The sequence below is a fragment of the Melopsittacus undulatus genome, chromosome 4, assembly GCF_012275295.1.
Source record: "Melopsittacus undulatus isolate bMelUnd1 chromosome 4, bMelUnd1.mat.Z, whole genome shotgun sequence".
In the NCBI taxonomy this organism is placed as follows: Eukaryota; Metazoa; Chordata; class Aves; order Psittaciformes; family Psittaculidae; genus Melopsittacus; species Melopsittacus undulatus.
In genome coordinates this window covers 29,268,138-29,296,026 of record NC_047530.1, presented here as the reverse complement: position 1 = coordinate 29,296,026, position 27,889 = coordinate 29,268,138, and the positions used below count along the sequence as shown (strand labels likewise).

General features: G+C 40.8%; 1 protein-coding gene across 1 annotated transcript; it reads right to left on the bottom strand.

Annotated features, from left to right (window-relative positions):
- Window positions 1-281: 281 nt before the first annotated feature.
- Window positions 282-18,738, bottom strand: GPR68 (G protein-coupled receptor 68). The gene is made up of 3 exons (XM_005149646.3): window positions 18,578-18,738; window positions 17,688-17,800; window positions 282-2,539 (listed from the first exon to the last, which is right to left on the bottom strand). The coding sequence occupies exon 3, from the start codon at window positions 2,401-2,403 to the stop codon at window positions 1,327-1,329; it is 1,077 nt and encodes a 358-aa protein (XP_005149703.1). The 5' UTR covers window positions 2,404-2,539; window positions 17,688-17,800; window positions 18,578-18,738; the 3' UTR covers window positions 282-1,326.
- Window positions 18,739-27,889: the final 9,151 nt, after the last annotated feature.

Here is a 27,889-nt window from a genome sequence, read left to right as displayed (position 1 = left end):
AGCAATAGATTGGCTGCCTATCTAATCTTTTGACATTTAACAAACAAAACCAAACAACCCAAACCTGATTGTCCTGCTGGAAGTTATCAGCTCCAGGCTGCAGAGACAGAAGTGTTTCAAAAAAGGTTTGAAACCAGTGAAGCGAAAGGACAAGGCAATATTCATCATGCAACAGTTACAGATACAAGAAGATATGATGAGAAGTATCATACAGGATTCATTAGTATAATACAGGGAAAAAAAACCCAAGCAAACAAACTGAAGAGGAGATGGTGGTAGAAACAGTGCTATAGACCACAACACGCACCAATTGCCATTATCTCTGCTCATTCCTGTATTTTGTTTCTGTCTAAACCAGGAAACACAGATCATTCATACATCATATTTCTGATATTGCATTTATTGAACAATGACAAAACCACAAGCCATAGTATCTGTGGGAGCAGAATCCATTTACCAGTTTCCCTGACAACTGTATTTTTATTTAATTGCCTGCATGGTCTATGATGCACAAGACACACAAATTGCAAAGGACACAATCAAACCTTAGCTAGGTGTAGCAAGATTCAGATGTAATTAAATTTGTCTTTGAACACAGTGACTCAGGAAAGCACATCAGTTCAAAGCACTTCACATACTAACAACCTCCCAGTGAACAGATCAAATTATTTATCCCCCTTGGAGCCAAGAGTTCTCATACTTTGGAAGTCAATAGGAGCCTTATGATGAGGTTCAACAGTCTGAGATTCAATAGTCAACCAACAGACTGAAGGACTCAACAGATGTTCTGGGAGAAGACGCCCCACACATATTATTGGACTGGCGAGTTTAGGAGGCTGCTTCTGGCACAGTCTTTGCAGGCCTCACAACCAGCTGAAAAAGTTATTTCAGTTATAGATTGTTTTTTTCTTTTTAAAAGTACATATGGGGATATTGAATTTGTTCTCTCTCCAGCCTTTTCAACATACGATGACAGCTTATAGAGAATTATTTTCTCTAGATGCTACCTGGGCAAACAGAAAGCAGCTAAAGACAAATTCAACAGAACCACATGCCATGAGTACTAGCTTATTCCAGTCAATGGAGTCATCAGGACAACAGTTTTTGAGTGGTGCCACAAGGACAACAAAAACACGATTGGAACTGAACTGACCCAGTGTGTGCTTTCCTCACTATTACCAAGGCCCAGGCATATCCAGAAACAACCTTGCTGTACTGCATTTCTAATAAGCCTCTGGGAGGTAACACTGTAGTACATGGATGACTCGGATACACTCACATGGCTGTAACTGCAAATTTTAGATTAATGTTGTCTTTTGATGACTGCTATAGGCCACCCATGTTAGTTGTGGAGGAGTCCTTGATTTCAGCACCATCAGATGATATTTGTAATAACCCTGGTCGTTGCTCATGCTGTGGCCTGTTGGGAGGTTCTGAAGTGTTCAGTGGATAGGATTCCTTTGCCTCAGGCTTCAGATACCCTAAACACGTTAAACAAGAGTCTCGCATCTTGGCAAAGTTCTGGTAAGTGCTTTCACTGGAAAAACAGTACAATACTGGATCAGCAACACAGTTAAAAGTAGTCAACAGGAGGGAAACATGGTAAATATTGAATATTTTCTCAGCAAATGAGCAGCTGTTCTCCAGCAAGCTTCGAACCACAAGGAGGATGTGGTATGGTCCAAAGCAAACTAAAAAAATGAAAACAGTGCTTGAAACCAGGCGTTTAATTTGGATTTTCTTTTTCTTTTGAGTTCCGGGACTCTTGTGGACAACTCGTAAAATCCCACAGTAAGAGAAGGCCAGTAGGAAGAAGGGGAAAAGGAAGCCAGCAGAGAAGCGGTAGTAATTGACATTATGCTCCCATTCTTTGATGGGGTAATGCTCAAAGCACACCACATGGCTATCAGCATCCATACTGACCTCCCCATGTGTAAAGACAAAGCAGCATGTCATGATTTCCTTAGTCCAGATAATGATGCTCACGATCACAGCAGCCTTCATTGTCCGAAACTGCTGAAACCGAAAAGGGTGCACTACTGCAAGATAGCGGTCAATGGAGATGCAGCAGAGGAAGCCCACACTGATATAGATATTCTCATACAAGATGATGCCGCAAATCTTGCACAGCAGCTCATCATAGGTCCAATTGTCATGCTGTAAAACATACTGAAGCCAAAAAGGCAAAGAAAATATGTAGAGCAGGTCTGCGATGGTCAAATTGCAAAGGTAGATACCCAATTCATTTTTAGCCTTGATCTGTAAATACCCATAGTACAGTGAAAGGCAGTTAGCTGGCAAGCCTAATATAAATACAAATATGTACACCACAGGGGATAACATCTGGTGGATATCATGATTAATAGTGCACTTCTCAGTTGCATTCTCTGTGAAATTCACCATCTTCTACCTCTTCTTGTGGATCACTCATCAGGATCCTGAGTGAATAGATGTAAAATTTAATCTGGTTTCATGCGTCACTTACTTCTTCCACAGACCTTTAGGCTGAAGTGATGGCTTGCTGCAGGATGTTAATAACCTGAAGGTAGAACACATGAAAACCTTCAGAAAGGATACAATTGTCAAATATATAGTATGGTTTTCAGTAAGCTGCATTTTCCTAGCCTTACATTTCTTATAGTCTTCGATAGAAGATAAAGCCCGTCTGGAAGTCATGATTCATGCAAGTCCTAGTTCTTACCAGAAAAGTATCAGAAAATTGTGTGCTCAAGAATCCCAAAGCAAATAACAAACATTTGTTGGTTTAGCTTTGAAAGTGTCTAAAAGGTGAAGAAATATCATCTGTTTTGCAGATGAAACACAAAACCAGTAATTTGATTTGTCCATGATGGAAAAAATGTCCCTGGTGAACCAGCAGTCCACTCAGACTTCCTCAGAAGATGCAGGGTGCACAAACAGCTGATTTTTCATTTCCATTTCTTAAATTTCCTTTTAGAGATCATGGAAAGGGCAGTTGAACCCATCAGGATGAAAAAAAAAACAAAAGAGGAATTTTTGTCAGTTTCTCTTACAGTTATGTAGAAGCACAATCTTGAAAGCAAGCTGTCATTCTCTCCCAAATGGACCCTGTAAAAATCTGGCACAAATTCCCCCCAGTCCTAAAGGATATTACAGATTCCTTATTTGCCATCAACTGTCATTTACTGCTACTACTTATATAGCTGTATCTTTTCTTTCCATCTCCACTGAATATGAATGTAATTTTTTTCACCTGGAGAATTTCCTTTAACCCAAGCTCATACCCATACAAACTATTTCCATATTATACTATTACTATTTAAGACACAAAACCCACTGCTGACGATAAGTTAACACTGAAGTCATCTAGGACAAGTGTTCAGCCTTGAGCCAACTCACAGTGATTAACACCTAGACTAAATGAAGTATCACGTTCAGCATTTTATCACCTCATAGGATATATTCACATTGGCACAAACACTCAGACCTGGTAAACAGCGAGGCAAACTGTGCCCAGCCTGAAGGGGATGTGTATTACCCGATGATGCAAAACAGCAAGACTTCCCAGAAAATGCACAGTTGTGACATATACTTTTGTAAGGTTAACGATTTGTGTGCTCTCCCTACAGCTTCAGTTAACATGGCTTCAAAAGGAGACAGCTCGATCCAGGACAAACATAAGGTATAAGGCCTTGTTCCTTTTTCCGGTTTACCATCCTAATTTACATTGTTGTCATCATTTTCTGTTCTGTCTAGGAACATGGCATTTTTTCCAAGGCAACCCTTATGAAAACATGACCACACTGCAGTAAAATGAATGTCAGCTGCATCATTTGAGGACGTTGATGTCCTTTTTCTTCTTTAATAAATGTTTTTTTAAGTAGTGGTGGGCTCTACTCATGTAGAAATTGAGAAGAAAATCACTTTGTTTAGGTTAGTAAAGAATTGCCCAGCTGAAATAAGTGACCAAACCTGCAAAGACTTTCAGTGTTTCTGGTTTCTTCAACCAGTGCAGCACAGTCCCACAGAAATCACAGCAAACTTACGGCCACATGTAAATATTTAAGAATTAGAATGTTGTTTTCATTCCTTTTCTTATCTGTATTTTCTTACTGACAGACAGAACACTGGCCCTGGGTTTGGTGGAAATATTCTTGGGGATCTCAGTTGCTTCCAGTCTTGAAACAACAGGCCAACTTCTGACTTCATTGCCCAATGCAGCTTGTATGAAAGACCAGTCTATTCTAGGACAGTGTAAGCTGTGTTCCCCTCCTCTCAATCTCACACCTCTCCACTGCAGATGGCACAGCAGCTAGATAATCAAGCACAGTGGGAGAAGGGCTGCTTAAGGGACCCAGTCACAGATACTCATGGTTCTGTTTGAAGTTTTCTCCAAGATTGCCATAACCTTCCCATGAAACAACAATAATGTTATCAGCTCAGATGTGTACCACAGAAATTAATCACTGATGTACAAATTTCCCAGTTTCTAAATGGCTTCATAACTGGAAGCTCTTTCATAACATGGAGCTCTTCTGTCTCCAGGAGACCTGGCTCCTCATCTGCAAGAACAGAGCACAGAATCTTTGCTGAAGCAGGTTTGATAACCTACTTATCCCATCCACTCAGAGCCAAGTACAATTGTATTTGTGTTTTCATTTGATACTACTTCATTTCTGTATAATAATTTGGCAACTTTCACGTGTAAGGTTTTGCCTGCACAGGATGATTAGCACACCTAGTTGTAGTTTAAAATGCGTAAACATATGGGATCTATTATCTAATCTCCCAACTAGAAGTATCCAGTCAGTGTCCAGTTCCTGTTGATGAGGTCAACTAATAATTTGAAAGCTGTCAACAGTTTTGAAAAGTCAGAACTGTCTTTATAGGTCTAGCATAGTCCAGCAGCTGTGAGTTCTGTTCAGTGTAACCCAGTGAGTCAGTGCGGATCACAGGATGAGAAAAAGCAGATGTACTCTACAGTTGCACCGTTTTTTGAAAATTATCCTTTTCCTCTAAAAACTCAAAATGTTTTTATTAAATTATGTTAATGCCATGGAGAACATGGCCATAAAAGTCTTTTCTGATTAGCTTAAAAGTCTTGCCAAAATGCCGAATGGGAAGGAGACAGCAAAAGTCTCATTGATATGGCATTATGCTAATATTATATAAACTTATGATTACAGCATCATTTCCTGCTCCAGGAGGAAGTGTTGGAGTGCGCTGCTTCAGGGGGCAGGAAGAGAAGGCTGGCCATTAGAAATCCATTTGCCATGTGCTAACAAACCCTCCCTAGTTTCAAAGATCAGAATCGAAATACTGAGGTCCAGATTCTTGCTTGTGCAACAGCTGTCTTGTACTGCTCTTCTGGTCAGTGGCAGCAGTGAGACAGGAAATCCTTCCCTTCTTTCAGTCTCCTCTGCAGGTGGGGTCTAGAACACCTGTGTGACCTCTGACCCCTTGTGCCTGGCTAGGGACAAGGCTCTATAGCCAAATGGTTCACCTTTCCCCAGCACCAAGTATGTGAAGCATAGCTCTGCACCAGCGAAGGGAGTGAAACTGAATGGTATGAAAAACCCTGGTATCAAAGTACTGCAATGGCAGTGCTAAACAGACAGGTGTGGAAGAACGCACCCTGTTATTAAGAACATAACACACAATACCTGACAAGCTCTCTGGAAAAGTGGAACTAGAAGGAAAGGTGATGCAAGGTATGGGAGAGAAAAGATGAATATCTCCCTCATTACTTACTGACCTCCTCTGGATAGGGGAAGAAGGAGGAAAAAAAGCTGCTGTATGAAAAACATCTGGGGTGCAGATACTCATAAAGCTGAAAGCATTTATGAACAGGAACACACACAGAGGCATTCTTTTTAACTTTAATATGGAAATAGTGCAGCTGTGTGATTTTTTTTTTTTAGAGCAGAGTTTATGTAACACCTTCAGCATCATGGGGCTGCAGACATTTCCAGGCAGTATTTATCTCTCATATATGCCCACATCTTTCAGTTGATACCCATCTAAGCTCAAGTCTCGTAAACAAATTAGAAGACTCTCACCATCTACATAAGCTCCAAACAATTTTCTTGTTCCCAAATTGAAAATACAGCCAAGGATCCCTGGGCTTTAGAGTGCCTCACTTGGTTTCAACAAGCCAACTTTCATTACTCAATTAGACAGTTCAACAGCAGGTTCTTTTCTTTCTCAACTCTTTTGTGCTTTAACTGTTGATAAAAACATGACTCCCCCCTGCACCCTGAACGATGGAGCAGCTCACACGTTAAGCCCTGTCTGCCAGTGGCAGCACAGGAAATAGCTCAGAGCCACTTTCAGCAGCAGCCTCTTCAGCTCAGACCACATATTAGCATGGAGCTGGGTGGGTTTCTTCAGTTTCAGAGAACATTGCTACAACTTCCCTCCTAAGAAATCTGTCTGCAATTAGACCTACGTATTTTTCTCACAGACAAATGGGACTATGCTAAAGGACTTCCTTGTGGGAATTTGCAAAAGTTGTGCGCACAGCTTGTCTCATCCTCAAAGCACCCATTTCCATGAACAGGGAGCATAATATGGTTGTGTGTCTTTATGTGGCAGTAGTTCTCTCGCTGTTTAATCTGTCCATGCAGCTGTCATACACTACCGACAGTGACTACTGAGTCACTGTCATAGCAGGAATTGAACTGTGCTGCATATCTTGGAACCAGAAACCTGAGGTGGTTTCAGTTTAGGATTTGGCTCAAATCATTACCTACAAAAACACCAGCCCTTAAATACACACACTAAGCTTCCACCCAACACTTGGTTTGTCAGCTTGGTTTGATCCTAGTTCACAAAGCCTGGAAGAATAAGGGCAGGTAAAGGGGGTGGGAAGTGGTGACCAGCAGAAGAAATTAGGAACCAGTCAAACAATATAAAATGGGCAGAGACCAGCTAAGGGCAAATTTTAAAAAAAAAAAAAGGTAGAAGAAAGTGGAAATCAGGGTGCACGAATGAGTATGAGGAAATGGCACAATAATATTTAGATTCAGCTGGAATAACTATGGTCTAAAAGATAGACCTGTTGTGGCAGGCCCAGTGGAAGGCCACAAAAAAAGGTCAGAGGGGTGACCTCTTCTAGGAAGTAAGGCTGAAGAAGAAAGCTTCTTCCTACAAATAAACTCTCACTGTTCAGCCTGGAGAATAGAAGGCTCTGGGGACACCTCATTGCAGTCTTTCAGCACTTAAAGGGGGCCTATAATAAAGAAGGGGACAGGCTTATTAATATAGTGCCTGTAGCAACAGGACAAAGGGTGATGGTTTTAAGCTAAAGGAGGGTAGATTCAGACTAGATATAAGAACAGGTGGCCCAGAGAGCTGGTAGATGCCCTATCCCTGGAAACATTCAAGGTCAAGTTGGACAGGGCTCTGAGCAAGCTGGTCTAGTGGAAAGTGCCCCTGCTTCATTGCTGTGGGGTTGAACTTGAAGAAGTAGAAAGAACCATAAAAGACAATGTAGGATGTCTCTACTAACACACAAGAAAAGTAAAGGAAAAGACAAATACAATGAGGCACAAGTATGAATTATAGATCTAAACACAGCTGAAATACTTAATGTTCATTTTTATTCCAACCTTTAGAACCAAAATTGTGACTCAGCATCTAACAAAACTGTTTTTAACAGTAAGGATAGGGACATAGAATAAATAGGTAAGCAAAGGCTAACAGATACTGTGAAAGTTTAGGGAATTAGCTAAACCAATTTGTGAACTATTGCTGATGATGTTTCAGAAATTATGGTGGATTGCAGTAAAACAGGCATAACTTTCTGTGAAAAATGGTAATTGGAGAATTACAAAGCACTCAACCCAGCTTCAACCAGAACAAGTCATCAGACAACCAATATATATATACCTCCATGTATTTACAGAAGTGACTCACAGCTGTGGAGACTCACCTCAAGTGAATCCTGCCATACTTCAGGAGAAGATTAAGTTGGGCTGGGGTTAGCAATCACACTTACTTCTCATCCTGCCTCAGAATGAGAGGAGAAGCTCTGGCCTCAGTCCTACTTGCTTTCTGTAGGAGGACCAGCACAAGCATGGATGGGCCCTATTTTACCTGCAACATGCAGACTTGCCAGGCTGCTTATCACCTTGCTGCTTTTCTGCTGTAAGCAGAAAGCAAAGGGGACTCAGAAACAATAAAGGACAGCAGTGGAATCTGGTCTCATCTTGCTTGATTAATCCATGAAACTATTGCTTCCCCTCCCTGCCAATGGACAATCTAGCCCTACATTCAAATATTTGAGTGTGTCTAGCACAACACTCAAATACCATCCCATCCTGTCAGTTCCTCAGCTCACACAAATTACCTGCTCCAGTTTTGTGCCATCCCTGTCCTCACAGCCTCTTCAGTCTGATTTCAGATGTGACAGCCTCCTCCTCAACAGCTTCCTGCTCCTGTGATGCCCTAGTAATTTCCTTCTCACAGAGAATCTCCACACACTGGGGGTATTGATGCATGAGGGAAGGCAGGACTTGAGAAGGAATAGTCAGCAGCTGCATTTCAGGGCTGGTGAAAGCTGTGGGGAGACATAGAGGCAGCAAGGGCAGCAGCACTGCAGTCAAACAGCTTGGGAGGCTGCTTTAGAGATGCTGCTGCAATAACAGATACATGACTCAAGAAGAAACTAGTGTCAGACCAATCTCATTTCCTTGTTTGATGAGATTTGTGGATGAACAGCTACAGAGGAAGCAACAAGTGTCATACACCTCGATTTTATGAAGACTTTTGACACAACCTAATGTTCATTCCCATGTTATTTGTAAAGGCATCACGTACTGCCAGATACGTTAAAAAAACCACATTCAGAAAGCAGACACCTGTAGACCACTACTGATCTGGAATGATGGGCTGACATTAGTGTGCAATAGTTTGCCCTTTCCAGAATGCTAGTCAGCATTTTCATCTATTCTCAATTTTGTAATTTCTATCCCATTCAGAATGGGATAGAAAAATACACTCACTAAATCAGCAAATGATAATGACTTGGGAAGGAGTATGTAACACAAACGGGATTTAAGATGGCCTTCATTTGAAAACAAAACAAAATCCACTGAGGGCAAATGCAAAATTACCAACCTTGGAAAGAAAAAAAAAAGAAAAAAACCCCAAAAGATAAAATCAGACTGTCAGTATGCAATGGGGAATATCGCTATGCAGCCGCTGAACAGAAATGCACTTAGGTTCACTCTGTTATTGCTGAGAAGAATTACAGTGGGATGCAGTGCTTAAAGGGCACAAATCAGATGTTCTTTCTACTCACCATTGGGGAAGTCTCTGAAACTTTTTGCACTCTAAGAGATACACAGGCAAATTAGGAAAAGTCCAAATATTTTGGGAACCAAACTATGTAATCTCCATTTCTCTGTCTTTGCAAATTCAAAATTACATTCCCTTACAGGCAAGTGTTTCCTTCAGACAAGTTGATAGTGAATAGGACACTGTGCTGTGAGGCACTCAAAACCCATTCAGTGTTTGTTAACTTGTGAGTGGACACTTCTAACATGAGCTTATGTGTACAATAATTATTATTCTGTATCTCTTTCAGTGGGAGGAAACCATATAATTCTGTAAATTACAAATAACTTTACTTTTGTCATTATTGTATGACTTCATTTATAAACTTTTTGTCAAAGAAGGAAGCCAGCAACATTTTATCAGAACCCACATAAACAAAAGACAAATTAGTCACTGATGTCCAATTTTCACTAGCAGACATGCAATTATTCACAGCATTGGGTAAACAGCTGCCTTTGCTTGAACTTTGATATTCTGGGAATTTGTCCCAACTTCTTTATTTCTGCTCACCAAATTTCTCTGAAGTCTGAAGTAAGCTAGGTACATTAAATAGCTAAAAAGCAAAACTTCAGATGGCATCTGGCCCACAGTGCTGGGATAGTTGAGGGTTTCATGGAACTCAGGCTTGTTTAGTATAAAGATGACCAGATTGAGGGCAAACACAGCAAAAACCTTTAAATGAGTTAAAAATTGCTGCAAACATGAGAGATGCTGGGTTAGATGTCATGAAAATCTTTCCACTAAAAAAGGCAACTGAAGCACTGAGATGGATGGTGCATGGGATGTAGGGCTTCCCTCACAGAAGCTCTTGAAGTCTGGCAAACTTTAGAATGGTGCAGGTGATGTCCCTTGAAGGCAAAGAAATGTTTGGGGAACTCTCAGGAGCTTCCCCATTCTGATCTCCACTGTTGTTTGTCAGGTGACATGGCACAACTCATCTTCCCTAGCAGCATGCAACAGCATAAAAACTAACTGTATAAATCTGACATGAAGTAAAATAATTTGCACAGAGGAATTTTGTTTTGAAACAAAGCATCACTTTCCAATAATTTTTTATGAAATGTTTTTAATTTTGCAAGTTTTTTCCTAAGAATGAAAGCTATATTCAAGTGAAACCTATATGACTTCACATGCACAAAAACTAATACAAAACATCCATGTTCTGCTGTTGTAATATTTCATTTTAAGTTTTTATGACTTTGGAATTCTCAGACAAGGCCTGCACATATAAAGGAGAACTTGTAGTGAAGAGTAAAGAAGGCTGGTAGGATAAGCACAGTCAGTCCAATATATGAGTACTACTTATTCCTTATCTAGGATTAGGGCCTTTTTACCAAATGCAAGTTCTGAATAACTGGCTGAGCACTAGGAGGTGCTGAAAAGAGCCGACACTTTGGAAAATCCCTATTTATGGTAAAAAAAGTTCATACAATGTGTAACTTCAGGCAAACAGTCAAGTGATATCAGAGAGGTGAATCACATAATAGGAATTAGTCATGCCTTAGCTGCCTCACAGCTTTTAAAAATGACCCTCATTTGCCCCCTCCTTCCTGCTGTTAAAGATCACCCAGGTGGATGACATGACCCACCAAGTATTTCACCACTAAGTATTGTGACTAGCTCCTACCCACAGGGGACATCTCCCTGAGGCTTTGCAGATGACTTGCTTGACTACAGGACAGTGGGTGGAGGAAAACACACCACACCACTTTCTACAGAAATCTTAAATCCCTGTATTCTTCAGATAACAACTCCAGTTGTTCCTTTATTCTCAACTAAAACCCCAGCCAAGCCAACCTCCCTCTCCCTGACAACTCTCCTTGACACAAAAGCCAAAGCAGCATCCTGTCTCTATTGCACAAGCAGCAGGCAAATAAGGAACCATCACTCATAGCCAACAGAACTGTTTATAATCCCTAATCTGTGCCCTGATCCTCATTTAAAATGACAATGCAATAAAAGCCAAGATTATGCAGATCTTGCTGATTAGAAGCTACACAAGCCATGATCAACATGTGATACTACCAGTAAGGAACAAGGACTGGAACAGCTGTGTTGTAGCTTGGGATTGAGAAACAGGAACTTTACCCTTCTGAACTAAATGAGTTTGATTCATTTTACCATCTACAGCCTTGGGGAAAAATCACTCTCCTGATTCATTTTCCCAAACTCTGTATTACTGCCTTTTCTGATGCTGCGGCTTGCTCTGACACCAGCACTGTGCTCCATCAGGCAATACCAGATGTCTCACATAGAAAATCAGTGATTTAAGGTTTGGGTCATCTCTGTATTGCATTTTGATGATTTTTTCCTTCCTTGGTTTGCTCACATGCCCCTCTAACCCTGGCACTGCCATACAGCTCTTGCATCACAGAGCAACTGCCCAAAGAGGTCCTGGCTCTGTGAGAGTCACCCCACAGACTTCTCCGCACCTAAGCCAGGGCCACACATTTACACCAAGTGGGCCACAGCACACTACCAGCATCCTGTACGCATCAGCATCCACACACCAAGGCTGAGCAAAGCAAACCAGCTGTTAGCCTCTGTCTTCACCCAGGTGTTAATGGCACTATACAGACATAGCTGATGTGTATCTGTACCCATATGCTCTCACAGAAAGAGCAGAGGTTGTTGATGACATGCAAAGCAGGCCATTCTGTCAAGCCTCCCCAACACAAGTTATAAGGGAAAACATTTGTTCAAAAAACTAAGAAGTTGGAGAAAAAAGCAAGGACCAAATTATCTTTCATAATGTCACTACCTTCAGAGAGAACAAGGTAAAATTAAATTCAAGTACCAGCACATCACAGCCTCCAAACAGAACTATCTTATTAACCACAAGTAGTTTGGAAAGCAACTAAACATCCATCTGTACAATTTTTAATCCTCTCCTCCTTTACCAGTCGTTCAGTGGATTTTGCAGTGCTGCTGACAAGCAGTAGCTTGGGAAATCAATAATCAGTATCTGATTAACAAAATCTGACAAATAACAAAGGCTGTCTGAGAGAAAAATCTTGCTTGCTAACTGAAATGTGGCTGAAACAATGCCATGTCTAAAGATATTGAGCACATCTCCTGTTCAAAAAGAATGTTAACATTTTTATTATTCCACAGAGCAGTAAACAATGATTCAATAAATTAATCTCTTTTAAATGTTATTTTCTGAATATATGATTCAGTATATGATTCATTTTGTACAGCAAAAGTTTTAAGACACAGTAAAGTGAAAAGCTGTTTCAAATATTTGGAGATTTTTCTCTTCCTCACCTAATTTTTCTTTGACTTAATTTTTTTTCTTGTTTGGATTTATTTTAATCAGAGATGAAATTCATCACAAAATAGGGGACCTTTAAATTGAAGCACCTAGCATTTTGTGCACTGTCGCTATTTAAAACTAGAATAGTTCTTTTTTGTGCCTTTGTACTATGTTTGTTTATGGCTTATATTGATCCCCATTGTGCATTTCAAACATGTTTCTGTTCTAAATCTAATTCTTTCTAGTCTAGCACACCATTCACCCTTCCACATACTGCTGCTTAGCTGTGCTCATTTCCTTTCAGAATCAATCGAGTCTTTTTTGGCTCCTGTTCTGTATTTCTGTATTTATTCCTTGGATCCAGTATGGAAGGGGGGGTGGGGTGTGTGTGTGTGCGCGCGCGTGTGTGTGTTTGTGTACATATATTTGTGCATGTCTTCAAATAATTCCCCTCTAGCCTGTAGAGATTCAACTCTTCTAAGCTATCCCTTTTTACTGCTGTTACTAAGCTTCCTCCTATTTTGCAGTTTCCCTTTTGGAGATCAACCAAGTTTCCTGTAGATCTGAGTCAATACTTGCATGTAAGGCATGTTCTCCAGCGTTATTTCTCAGACTTGTCACGATTATGTAGAAGCAACGCTCCTTGCAGAAGGTCTTCCTGTGTTCCTTCCCTCGTTGTTGTTCTTGCTCCCTAGATGACGACTGAAAACTTTGGTCCTTCCTTTGGATTGTTTTTTTTTTTTTTACTTGAGGGTACAGGAATCCAACAACCTAGTTCCCACTGGATAAACCATCCTAAACAAAGTGCTGGCACCTGTACCTGGAGACTTGCTTACGTTTTCATTTCCTGAAATTTCATTTCCTCAATTCCTTAATATAAAACTAAAATCTCCTTTTAGTACTCACTGGATTTTAATTATTAATGTCTTGATTTCATTAACATTTAAGTAAAGTCTGGCCTTCCTTCACTCCTGAGTGCCCTTGTTTCCTGCTTTATATGAATTTGTCTTCCTCCTTTTTTTCCTTTGAAACTACCTCCCTATATACCTCTGCCTGGCCTTGCATATAGTGTAAGATATCTTCCTCAGGCACAGCACTCTTGAGTTCCTGTTCTTCAGTGTCCTGCATAAGAGCCTAAATGTTCTTTCCAACACCTCTCCATCCCACCCTTTGGATGACATCACCATCCCCATGAGCAGTGACTGTACACTTTCCATGTGTCAGAGCCCACCAGGTTTGCTACTGCTCACCTGGAAGACAAATCCCAGGATCCTGCCTGGATGCACTAACTTAATCATCCATATGATTGGAAACCAAGTAACCCTTCTTATATATCTTCTTTTAAAGAAAATTGAGTATCAGAGAAGCAACTCAGCAAAAGCTATCACCTCACTGTAAACCATTCATGCTTTCCAACATGCATCTGACTAGAGAAAGGGAGAGAATCAAATACTCTTTACAGGGAGAGTTATAATGAACTTCTAGACAGGAAATGGAAAAGATGACAAAGGAGATGTAGGATTCCAAATTTGAGAGCCGTTCAGAAATACCGGTCCTGCTCTGGTGTAAAGGTGTAAGACCACCCCTGAAATCTGGACAAGTTCAAGTTCCAAATAATAATGTCCTGACATGATAAGGAAGGGAACTTCTGTTTAAGCTTCTTGTGAGATTAAAAGACAATTTCTATTTTGAAAGGTATATCTGATCAATTTTTAAACATGGAGCATAAACCAGATACATCCTCTAATTAGACACATGTGTAGATACAAAATCATTATCCATCACAGAGTAAAAATTGTCCTTCTTTTGGCAGATGGAAGACAAAATGTTTCCAGATATAAAATGATCAAATTCAAATTATTACTAAAATATTGAATTATAAGAAAGCCAAACCAGGAGATGTCTAATAATATTTTTATTCTTCCCTACTGATGTTGCCCATTTTAGCATTTCATTCGGGTTTCATTAAAGTGACTTAAATTTGATAGTTTGATTACATTTACTTTTGTAATACAGTCAATTTTGGTCTCACTTTCCTCTGTTAGCTACCTAGCCTCTCTTCAAAACTATGCATCTTTACTGCCAGCCCATAGCAAACAATGTGAGAGAAAGAAAGCTTGAAAGCTCATGGAATAGAGCAACGATGTTCAGAAATTAGAGACTAGGCTCATTCTAGCAGCAACAGCTGTCTGTAGCAATTTCTAAGAGAAGAATGCCAGGATATCATTTCTAACAGCAGCAGAGTGCCCTCTCCATTGCCAGTAGACCAGATAAGTTTTGCATTTCTATTCACCTTTGGCATGGTGACAGATCTAAGCCTAAGCAACCCCAGATCAAAATCCAAGACAACCCAGCTGGAAACAAATTTGTTGCCACAGAAACAATTTCTGGCAAGAGGGCTCCATAGAAAGGAGCAGAGTACACTTTCAGGTGAGCCCATTTCTCAATCTCCCATCTAACAGTGTTTTAAACCTATTATTTTGTGTCATCCCCCCCCTTTTTTTTTCACAGACAGACTAGCTACAGCTTTTGTAGTGCCTAAAAAGTTCTACTTTCACTACCCAGTAGATTAACAGAATTCAGAGCATGGTTTCTAGTGGAGAAAAAGGAATTAGAGTGGATGCATTCCCTGGAGAATAAACTGCAAAGCTGTTCTTAGCTGCTGCTGATTACTAATACCTTTGCTCACAATTAGTGGCCAGTTTCTTCTAAACATTAAAGCTGTTCTGTGTCTTTTCAAAACCAATTGCTGTCAGCTGTCAGGGTCAGCAGCTCTGCAAATGCTTCAGCTGGCAGAATAATTCATAACAAGCATTAAAAGCCATCAGAATAAGCTTTATAGAAAAAACAAATGAATTAGAGACTAATAGTATAATATAATTCAGCTAATTATAAGATGAGTCTTACAAGGCCGCCATGTCTGGAGCTCTCTTTCAGCAGTTCTTTACCTAAAAATAATCAAGCAAGTTGCGTAAATGTCCCTCTGAGTGCGAAATAACTTTTTATTTAGTTATCATCACATTGACGCAAGAATAGTCAATGGGAATGAAGTCCCAGGGCAACACATGTACACCCTCAGGGCAGGTCTAGAAAAATTGGCAGGGAAAAATTTTCTTCTCCATGCATTGTTCAATGGGAAGCCAAGAAAACTTGCAGTTGAAGCATAAGCTGGTTAACCTGAGTGACAGCATCCACAGGGCTAGTTAGGGGTGGAAAATTTCCATTAATGCCCACACATTTGTACATCTGGCCCCATAAAACTATGCTAAGCCACAAGTAAGAAGTTTCTGGTTTCAGCCATTCCCCAGGCTCACCTTATTCAATGGCATCTAGTATGACAACACCTAGTTCAGCTGGGACTCATTTTCCTCCTTTCTTTCCCCACATCTCCCTTTTCTTTTCCCATTGTCTTGGATTGCTTACACTCCTCAAGTCCTGGCACAAATGGAGTCAATTTTTACCTGCTAGCCACAAAGTGAGATGAATACACCTCACTCAAGACATCAAGCGACATGAGGTTTTGAAATGAGATATTGGAAACACCACATCTTTATTCATTCAAAACTGTGATATTCAAATCACAAAGCTATGACACAGACATTGTCATACCCCAACTGTGCTCCACTATAACAGAACATCATACTGGTCTGATCCTATTAACCCAACATTTTCTCATGGGGTACTCCCCAGACTCTGCAAAGACTCCTAAAGCTTTGGAGTATCTTCTATGTTATCATCTAAATTACAGCTGTATAGCATTGAGTGTGAAACAGCTGCCTTCTGACTCTTCCCTCAACACAGAAAGACAATTGCATGTGTAGAAGCAGCATGATATGAGGGAACATTAACATATTGGCAAGAAGATGGGGAGGCAGGAAGGATAGGGGTGAGGACAGTTAAAAGATTTGTTTCCTCAGAAAAGGAATGGAAGAGTGAATGTTAAATACACAGGACTGACTCATTTTGACTGGCTTCTTGGTTAAAGCAAGCTTGAAAGAAGAAGTAGCCAGACACCATACTCTTCGGAAGCCAGTGTGAACACAGGATGCAAATGTGGAAAAAGCCATGGAGGGAGCTGATTAACAGACTACTCAGAAAGTCCTGGAATGCTCACAATGACAGTGTCATGTCTTATGAGCCTACGTGTAGCTATTTTCCCTGCCTCACTGTTAAGTTTCCTTAATTTTTTATTAATATCTGCATGTGTTCTGAACAGAAAAAGGACAGTACAAAGCAGTCATATTCCTCTAAATTCTCTATTTCTTAGCTCCCCTCCCCATGCACCCATGAAGCTGATGGCTCAATGATTTACTTCTTTCTTTACAAGGACTGTACAGAAAAACATACTCATAACACAAGCAACCTACAATAATGAAGAAAGGCAATTAATCCTATATATAAAAAAAGAAATTTCTGGCCTAATGGACTTCATTTTACTAAACAAGCCTTCACATTTTGAGTTTTCCAAGTCAGGTTCTGAACAGCAACAAGGAATGTGGTTTGCTCCTTGGAAAATACAGTAATGCATACTTTTGAGATACAAAGACAAATCTATACAGGTGTACACAGAGCACCCACACACCAAGGTTTGTGGCTTGGTGATTTTCTGTTAGGCATAACTTTTGTCTTGTGTTCTCAGGGGAAATGAAATATTTAATTACTTATTAGTCATTCAAAATATGTCAACTTATATAGTCCTACAAAGTTGTCTGAAAATGACTACTGGAATTTATCTACTGGCTATTGCTCTGGTTCCCTGCTGCAAACATGAAACAGTTTCTTGCTTTATCATAACAATTCCCCTTTATCAATACAACATCAACATTCAGCTCTCCTTGTGCCTAAGTGGAAGACAAGAAAGTTTTTTTGGAAGAACTTTTATTCAAAGTTCCCACTAGTGGGAGCTTGCCAAAGAAATTAATTTAGAAGTTGTGATTTTTTTTTAACAACATTGCTTTGGGGTTGAGTCCTTGGACTGCTTTCTTGTTTTGCTTTAACAACATAGCCAAAAATCTGTCTTGCACCTTTCCAGGAGTCATAACCTTGTATAATCTGGCTCAATGATGGAAAATCAACTTCCTTTTAAGAATGAAAAGATAAAAATAAAACTCACCTGTGAGCAGAGTTTATGCAAAGAGGCTTTCCCTGCAGTGTGAAGAGCACAAAACTTCCCAGCTCCTGCTCAGGCTGCTGGTAAGGCTGTCCTCCTCCCAGCTGTGAGCAAGACTGCCAGTGAAACAGCACAGGGAAAAAGGAGGAGGAGATTGTGTTTCAGCTCCTGTGCTCTTTATGGTTCAACTGCAAGGGAGTCAGCCCAGCCCAGCCCTCCCCTCCCTCACCCACTCATTCATAAATGAGAGATGAGAGTGCCAAAAGCAGGCACTAAATACGGAGATTGCAACGCACACAGAGCAGCGTGCACACCCGCACCTACCATCACAGGCAAGAACCAGCAGACAACTGCACTGTGATCACAGCAGCTGGTGCAAAGCCCAAATACTGCTGCTTACAGCTTATCTAAACACACACAGATGTTGGCTTGCACAGACATACTACAAAGTACACAGAGCCTTAGTCTTGTTATTGGTATTATTTACAGTAAGTTGTTTCTAGGACTTGCTGAGATCAGACCTTCATCATGTCCAAACACAGCAGAAGCTGATCTCTGCACAAGGGAGCATCTTTTCTGGTTGTGCAAGAGCAAGGGCTACAAGGTGGGGTTTCCTTCGTCTCTCATCTATGCAGCAAAACAAACCGAGGCATACACAGATCAAAGGGCTTGTCTCTGGTCATTCAGGAAGACTGTAGCAGATGCAAAAGCTGACCCCCTGCTAACTCACACCACTACTTTTATTCCCACAGAAGTGAAAGCTACCCCATAGGATATGTATTAAAGTGTCTGTTATTCAACCTGAAATGTAATACTCAGAGGAAAAAAAAAAAAAGGAGCTAGATACAATTTATACCATGTAAGCTGGAAACAATGAACTGGTACACAACTACCTTATGTAGTGCTCTGCTGCGCTGTTGTAGGGAAAACAGTGACTGCATTCTCAGTACAGCATCTGTGAGAGTTCCTGTCTGCTCACTGTAATGTGGCAACAGTGCTCCAAGGCTGGACAGAGATGGTAAGTTTGGAAATATGAGTCTTGTGCAGGGTACTCCAAGACACGTTCTCCATTTCCAACCTGGTGGAAAGCAGAGGGGCATAACCACAGAAACAAAATGGGAAAAAAGGGAGGATGGGGGCGGGGAGAGGATACAATGACATTTATAAATCTTGGAAATACTCCAGGAGTGCCCATGGCAGAATAAAAAAATAACTCCTTATTCCAAACACAGGCAAAGGGATTTTCAGGTATGACAGGCTACCAGATGGCAGAGCCATTCCTCTGCCAGAGTCTCTGGGAGATCAGAGATCTAAAATTATCTGCAGGGCTAAGAGACCTCTATGATTTTCTGAGGAAAGATGATAGAGAAAAGATAACAAATTCTTGAACATGGCCAGAAAAGGCTGCAAAAAGCACAGAAGCACAGAACTGTCCTTTGCAGGTTCACATGCAGCTCAGAGAATGTCAGAGATGCAGACAGCATACCTGGCTGAACAGGTAAGGCACAGGCTCCCAGGAGTGCAGCCAGAGGCTGGACACTCTGTACAACATTAAAGAATATGAAGGGTTGAATATGAAATTGATCAGGCCTACTTGGAATGCTCTCTTTGTTTCATTTTGGATTTTTTGTTTGTGGGACTTTTTGGTTGGTTTTTTCTTTTTTCTATCTATCACTTATGTAACATTATTTATTTAGTAGTTATATATATAAATACATAGAAAAACACATATATTAAGAAAATCACAGAGACTGGGATCTTTCAGGAAGCAAAATAAAACACTTGTTCCAATGCCTTTTAATCCACAGTTGAGTATCCTTCAAATATTGCAACTCTTATTAGATAAAAATAATTTCTAAAAAAATTACACTAAGAAAATAAAGTGCAGTTACTTCCTTAGTAATATGTGCATTACTCTTCAATAAGCAGTAACAGGGCATTACAATGGATTACTTGCCTTCCCCAAGAGCCTGCCAGAGTCAGAGATCACTTTGGTATCCATGTGCCATTGGTAGCTGCAGGGTAAGCTTTTCCACCTCCTGCAGTGCCCAGGCTGCAGATTGGAAACATGTCCTGAGTAGGCCCACAGACAGTGATTATCCCTTTGGGAGCCAGGGAAATAAGAGACAACGGTAGCAGTAACATCACAGTTAGTATCACTTTCTTGGTTCCCACCCTGGTTGCAATTCTGTCATGCTGAACTGTGAACATGTTCAGAAATGTGATAGAGATGACAGATAAAGGTGACCACAGCGACCACAATAGCCAGAAAGCACAGCCAGCGTCCTGGTCATCAGACAGTACATATATATGTATATATACAGACACACACACACATATATATACACCTATTTATCTGTATCTCAGACATATCTGATATACCTATCTCAGAGTGTGTTTAAAAGGCAGTACTTGACCAATGCAACTGGTAAATAAGGTCTTACCTGGACCAGAAGCAATCACTTCTGTAATCCTCCTTTTCCAAAAATTCCAAAGCAAAGTAAGCTCGGAAAAGTCCTGGTTTGCTTCTCATTTATCCAGCTGTTCTGTTGTGCCTGTCTCGGCATGCAGAAGCTGTAGAGCAGGTTGCTAAAATACAGGAATTTGGTGGCTTGGCTCACCTGCCCTAGTCGCTTCCATAAGGGGGCAGGACAGTGTCTGCTGCACATCACAGCCTCCATCACACACATTCAGCAATTGAACACTGGGCTGTATTCAAAACTTTAAAAATGAAAAGAAATGACACTTCTTGGGGCCTTTTGTCTCCATGAATTATACAGCAGCTATTAAAGGTGACAAATAGCTATTATTCCGTGCAAGTGGCAATTCTTGCTTTTCACTTGCTTTGGTCATATCATTTTCATGTGTATGATGATTAAATAACTCCAGTGAGTTATTTAAGTCAGCTCTCCTGGCTTGCATGTGTCAGAACCAGAAGCAGCAAGCTTCAAAAAGAAAGGAGCTAAACTGGTGTTATAAGCATCACAGATGAAACAGAAATGCAGCAGGAAGGGAGGCCAGGCAGACCACTTCCTTGCTCTGAGGCCCAATGAGGAAAGCTAGACTACCTCCTCCACAGCTTTAGCTTCTTCTCTTAAATTGCCATCAAGGAAAATTCTGCCTCTCTTCTGGCAATGTCTCCATCCCCTGGCCAGCCTTGCTCTTTAAAAAGCTTGCACTACTATCAAAAGCTTAATCTGGCATGTTTCAAATTCATTGTTTTTTTCTTGTCCTTTTGAATGGACACAGAAAAGACTATTGCTACTTTTCTCGATTTTAATAATTTGAATGCTCAATGATTAATCATGCTGTCCCCTCTTAGACTTTTCTTCTGCAGATTAAACAACCCCATTTTTCAGTCTTCTTCACAGACTATGTTTTCTGGACTTCTGCTCACTCACATTGGTCTTATTTCCTGTCATCATCATCCCTCTCTAAGTGTATTCCAGCAGATGCCCTTTCTGTCAGTGTTGGCTCCATTAAATTCCAATTACCTGACCTACACTTTGCCTACAAGGGTCAACTTTCCTATGAAGTTTGATTTAAATCCTTTCAAGCACCCATTTTTTTGTGAGGATAGGAAGAAATTAAGTAGCTTCTCTCTCTCTTGCAATGATAATCCATGCACGCTATTTTGCGCAGCTGGCAAACAAGAACTTTCCACTTCCATCCTGCTACCACCCTTAGAGCCCTCGCAGTTCCAGCTCTTGCACTGCACTGTGGTGTGGTTATGTAGGACATTCCACCTGTTTCAGCTGCCTTGTTCCAAGAGGGAATGCTGCTGCAGACTTCATTGCAGCATCTTGCAATTTATCTGTCTCCTATTTTCTCTTATTTCTGTTCTTGTCCCAGTCTGCACTGCATCATGTATTATTTTTAACCTTTTCCATAGGTCTCAGTTTTCACTCTGCAAGACTCATGCACAGTCCTCACACTGGCACTCCAGGTGGTTTGGTAAGATACATGGACCAATTTCCTAGAACTTACTGGACACATTATCCCAAATGTCCCAGAACATACCCCAAGTGGTAAGTTTGACTTAAAGAGTTCTCGTTGGAAAATGTCATCTCACAAACAAGCCCCATCATCCAGACTACCCTCCTACCTCCAGAAGGAACTTCAGGTGTCTGCCCTTGTTGCTGTGCTGGCAGCTATCAGGTAAACCCACTGTACTCCCTGTCAGTATCTGATTGCATGGGATCTCAAAGCTTCTCTTTGGATCCTGCAGGTTTCCTATTCCCCCCAGAGTCAGCACAAGACATACATTTGTCTTCCAAACCAGCAGAAAAGCACCGAGCTCACATCCTCAAGAAACAAAAAAATAGAGGAACCAAAGTGCTTGCTAAGCAGAGCACCATGTGTATCTGTGCTCTGCCACCAACATGATAAGGCTTTGACAAAGCCAGCACTGATGAAAAGCACTGGCCTGAAGAAGGGCTGCTGATACCATGACAGTATGCAAGGCCTATGGCTGGGGTCACCTCCAAGCAACCTTGATTATCTTCCTGAGGCCTCTCACATATGACATTGGCTACTCAAGAGCTTCTGTCCTTCAAATGGTGAATTTCTGAAGATGTACTCAACCCTTAGCTATTTTAAAGGCTTTCGTATTTGCTAGTGATGTCTGCCGACCAGGCTCATTCCGTTCACTATCATGCCCCACAGAGAAAGAGCCAGAGTCAGGATGTGAGGAGGAACCCTTTTGCAGCCTCTGCTGCCAGCAGTGCCCTTCAGCTGACTTGGTGGGTTAGCACCTCAGTTTTATCTCATGCTGGCTAGCACAACTCTGGCTGGGTATCAGCAAGGCTCTGCAGGGCTCGCAACATCATCTGAGGGCATGTAATTTAACTCTAGGGTACTGATGTTTAACAATTCAACTTACCTTATCTCTTTCCAGGAATCCTCATTGTGAGAGCATCCTTCAGCAGGTCTGAAATCTCTCCTGGCTCACTGGCTTTCAATCGGCACCTTCAGCAGCTACTTTCTGGAAGGTGGACAAAAGATTTACAGCACCTTTGGGAACTTATCAAAACTGGGGAACTTCTGCCACAAGTTAAAGTTCAGTATAGTCACACAGGCTGAGACCATTTCAGCTAGTCACAGGAACATGTCACACCTTGTAACCAGCGGAAATTCTCTCTCTGTCCTCACCATGCTTGTGTTTCCCAAGCTGCTTCAAAATGTAAATCCAGAAGTGCTCATAATGTACTTCTGCAGGACAGTGCCCTGATGCAGTGCAAAACATGGGTCTTAAATGTCCTTGAACCGATACTTCAAGGGCAAAAAAGTCCCTATCTTCAGTAACTGCAGTAGATGGTCAGTCAAAGCATGAATGTACATAGTTCTCCAGATCCCGGCTTTTCCCATGAAACACTGCTGCAAAAGTATCGTGCTAAAAACAATAGACTGGAATTACTGAGTTGGTTGATTTTTTTGCTTTTTTTCTGACTTTCAGTTTCAGATTTGCTTGCAAGTATACTCTCCTCTTCCCAAGAAACACTGTCTGTTAAACAGATACAACCTGGTAGGAGTTTAACACATGAAAGGCACATTTCATTTTATTTTAGTTACAAAACTTTACGTGGGTGAAAATTGATCCAATAAAGCCTTGTTAGTATCTGTTTTGATTCATTTGCCTGATTACATAAGAAGAAAACAAATGTGTGTTCATACAGGACAGGGTGGGAGGCTGAAAGGAATTCAGGATCTGCCAAATGGAACTCTGTTACCATTGATATGGCTGGTTAAATAAACAAGGAAAAGGATCCGTGTGCACAGGAGCAGCATGTGGGTAATGGGACTGGGCTTTGGGAATTTGAGGTTTTTTTCAATTAAAGAAGCCAAAATAAGCAAGGAAAGCAACTCTAAAACAATGACAATTATGTGGAAACTCACTGTTAAAAATACTTACAACTAAATAGAAATAATATTGTCTTGATATGCAAAAAATGGTACCTGCCTTCTTAAATGCATCTCTCATTCTATCAGCATTATAAATGGCTAACAAATTCTTACAGAACTGTAACTGTCAAAGACATCTGCTGGTCCTAAAACATGCAACAAACAAGCTTAGAAATTGTTACAAGATCTTGCATTGAAATCCTGCTACAGGCAGAATTCTGTATTTATTGTGATGAATAAACATTTGAAAGAAAGCTCAATAACTAAGTAAGTAGATTTTGAGATTTGAAAACAAGACTGACTCTAGCTCTAGACTTCATGTGAACATGCCTCTTCTGCACCACAAATACCTGCAGTGATTTGTAGCATATGGTGTATTTCCCACCTCAAGGGTTGGCCATCCTTTCTCACAAACACAGAGCAAAACGGAGCAACACAAATGAGCTAAAGGAGGCAATGAGTCAGGAAGAGGCAAAATGAGAAGACATGGACCACAGTGTCACCATGGAGGAATGTGAGGGCAGAAAGGATCCTTGAACTGATGGTATTTGGACATCAAAACTGGTGGATTTGGGCAAAATGTTTGAGCAGGATGAGCATGGATGAGGCAAGGGAGTGTGGGGAATGTCTGAGACAACAGTGGATGAAGAGCTGAGGAAGCACGAAAAAGCATGGAGGACTACAAACTGATCTCAAGACCTGGGAATGTAACTGTGTAACAGAGAGCCTGGCAAGTATGGAGAAGTACAAAGACACGACAACAGCAAGAAAATATGGCAAAAAAACATGACAGCTTGCTGTAGATGACTAAAACCTTTAGTAACGAAAATGGAGACAGAAAGAGTAGAGAAAGCTGGAGCTAGAACTGGGGGGAAACATGGTGCAAAAAGTGAACTCAGAGATAAGAAAGAGTAAAAATAATTCTCTGTGTTGAAGAACAGAAAGATCTCTAGTGCTGAAGGAGAGAAGTCATGAGGAAAGTTGCTGGAGACAACATGCTTGGCCAGACTGTGGTGGCTTGTTGCATTATCTGAGCCTGAGGACAGGATCTAGCAAGAAGGCTCATTTGTTTGCACATTTCACATGAAGAGTTTTCTGCTAACATACCATGTGGTTGTTCTTGGAAGAAATTACTTTAAAGGCATGCCAAAGCATTAAAAATATACTGTTCCCCATTAAACGTACATAACACACCTCCTATAAGCTTCAGCTCTCCAGAAGCAAGATAATACTATGTGGAAATGTAAGTAAGAACATACCGACAGCACAGAGGTCCTTGTGTCAATGGAGGCACCAGAGCTGCATTATGGAATGTGCATACTGGTGCCTCATTGGATGCTGATTTAAACCTTTTGTGCCTTGATTGAGAACCAGTCTACATGGAAGAGGAACATTACCAGATAGCTGGGATGTCTAGTGGAAATGGACTACATCAGATTCTGTGATTCTGTGACTCTGTGTACAGTCCTTGGCTTACACAGTGCTGTTAATATAGCTCTCTAAAGTATTCTACCACTTTGTCTCATTTATTTATGGTGCAAAAAAGCTGTGAGCAAGTTCAGAAGTTTGAGGAAACTGAAGGTTACTAACATTTGCGTAATTTTAGGTAATTGCCAGCTAAATCAATACAAGGTCTATCCAGTACATGTTGTGAGTGCCTGTTTTCTCTATTTGCCTTTTTAGAAAATCATAGAATATCTTGAGTTGGAAGGGCCTCATAAAAATCATCAAGTCATATTCCCTGCTTCTCACAGGACTACCTAACCTTACGACTAAGAGCATTGTCCAGATATTCTTTGAACTCTGACAGGCTTTTGCACTGTTGGAAGCAAGCAATCCTTATTTAGGGGATTGCAGTTGTAAAATAAAAAAAGTTCCAAGATTTTCCCTTCAGATATTTCCCTGATTCTCAGTATTTCTTCTACTTTCATTCACAAATAGCCAAAAGGCTCCTACAGGAGCACTCCCAAATTGGTTGTGAGTTTCCCATCTCTGTAGATGGCCGAGATGCTGCAGCTGAACATCCCCTCGTAACCAGCAGCTCTGAAACACACACATCTGTGGATTAGGTAGTTTATGGGCTCACAGTGCACGCACATGGAAATTCCAGGTTTTGGGTAACTAGAGGAAAAAATATTTCGCAAAGGTGCAGAGAAGCATTTTCCATGGGTTTAACAAGAATAGGATAATTTTGGTCAAAGATATTTAAAGCATTAAGAGAAAACAGACTTCCACATCCCCTAACCTTCAAAATACCCATCTGAATGGTAAAACAATCAGAGTAGGAACACTACAAAATGTTCACTTCAGTCCTTTGCAGACATACTTTACTGCTCAGTTCTTGCAGAAAACTTCTTCCCTCCAAAGCAAGTCTCTAGAGATGCCTCTGCAGTCCACTGGGGAGCTCTGCTTCTCCAGCTGGAATATCCTTCTCACACTCTCATGTTCTTCCTTAGCAGTGTGTTCCCAAACACAAACTGTGCTTTACTTACCATTAATGCATGTCACACTTAAGAGCACACCAACTACCGAAAAAGTGAGTGAGGTGATCTTTGACTTGCAAATTTTAGGGATTTTCTTATGGAGAAGGTGCCTGTTGTTCCTAGTATGATAGCCCAATTCCATCCTGAATCCAAAGGCAGGCAGAACCTGATGCTGGAGAAAAGAAGGAGCCTCTTATATTTTATCTGCTGATGTTTTCTTAAAGCAGAGGCTGTTTAGCTATACTGTAAACTATCTCATACTGTAAATCAAAAGCATTAAAATACTATGATATTATATTAATCTACTTCATTCCATAAGAGCCTGGTGCAATGAGTCTAACCAATAGCTCCATTTCCCTCTTCCTAAGCACTCTCTCTTTTAGCATAGAATCATACAATAGTTAGGGTTGTAGAGGACCTCAAGATCATCTAGTTCCAACCCCCCTACCACGAGAGGTTGCATGACTTTGAGATCACACCACAGAGTGTCATTCCCTGAAGAGGGAGCTGGGCTTTTTATGTTTTACCCTTTGTGCAATACATGCTTTCCACAGACTAATGCCAATGCTTAGATCTATTGCTCTTCCTCATTCTGGTATGCAACACACATTACTCACTTCAGCACAGCCTCATCATCAGAGCTACATAATCCTCAATCACGATAATCTTTGGTTAAAAACAAGCAAGTAGAGAGATGATCAGAACAGCATATGGGAATGATAGAGAGCTGACATTAGTTTCCATGACATTGAGTGTTTTGTTTTGGACATATTTTAGATTCTCTCTGTGTGGAATAACCACATTTTCATTGTCCTGTTGTCAATAAAACCCAAATTTGCTCCTGCCTCATTATCCTTGCCAAAACCCCCAACAGCCAATAAATTATCCCCTCTATAGGTTCAACAGAAGTACAAATAGTCTGCTACTGGGGTGCACAATCAGCTGTATTACTCTAACAATACCCTTCATAATCCTCCAAATCTGAACTAACCTCAGTTTTCTGTCACACACACCAACTCACAATTCAGCGTCTTTAGGACCCAGTTAGCCTTTTAAGGATTCCCACTTGAGAAGCTTTTAAACAGCAGCTCTCTGTTGTCTATGGTTCTCTTCATACTTTTGAAGAAATCCTTGTGACTGGAAGAACACAATTTAGTTATGCAAATCTTGCCAGAGCTTCTCCCAGTCACCTTAAACTCCCAGCAGTACTCTTAAATTACAACATTTTTCAGCACTTTCCAGCTGATGCCATTCTCTCAGTTCTTATGGCAGTCTCTAGCACCAGCTTTTGAGATAGGCCTTCACATCCCAGTCTATTTCTCCAGTCCACTAACCTTTCATAAATATAACTTCATTTGTTATTTCTAATAACTGTGCTATTTCATTTTGCACTGTTAGGTCAGATAAATTCCACCTGGTACTGGTGATGTATAAGAACATTCCTGAGTTTTCCACCTTGCCTTGAACATCTCCAGTACTGCCAGGATCTGTTATTCCACAACTCTTTATGGGCAGAGAAGCAATTATTAGGACAAAATTTCTTGGTAAAGCTTACCACAAGTGATTCCCTCCCTCCACCATCTAAAAATGCTAAACCACAATTCAAATGCTCTCAGCACAGCTGGATTCATGCTTAACAGAAACAACAACAAAAAAGTGTTCATCTCTCTACATCCATGTAACATCCAGGTGGTAGCCATTCCACATGAACCAATGATTTCTGGAGCATTTCTTCTACATTGTTAAAAGTCTTTCTTCATGTCATAGAGTCTCAAACACCTGGATGATCAGAAATGATTTCAACTACATAGTGCTCCTTGA

Coding starts and splice junctions, on each gene's coding strand:
- GPR68 (XM_005149646.3), bottom strand. CDS start 2,403: ATGGTGAATTTCACAGAGAATGCAACTGAGAAGTGCACTATTAATCAT.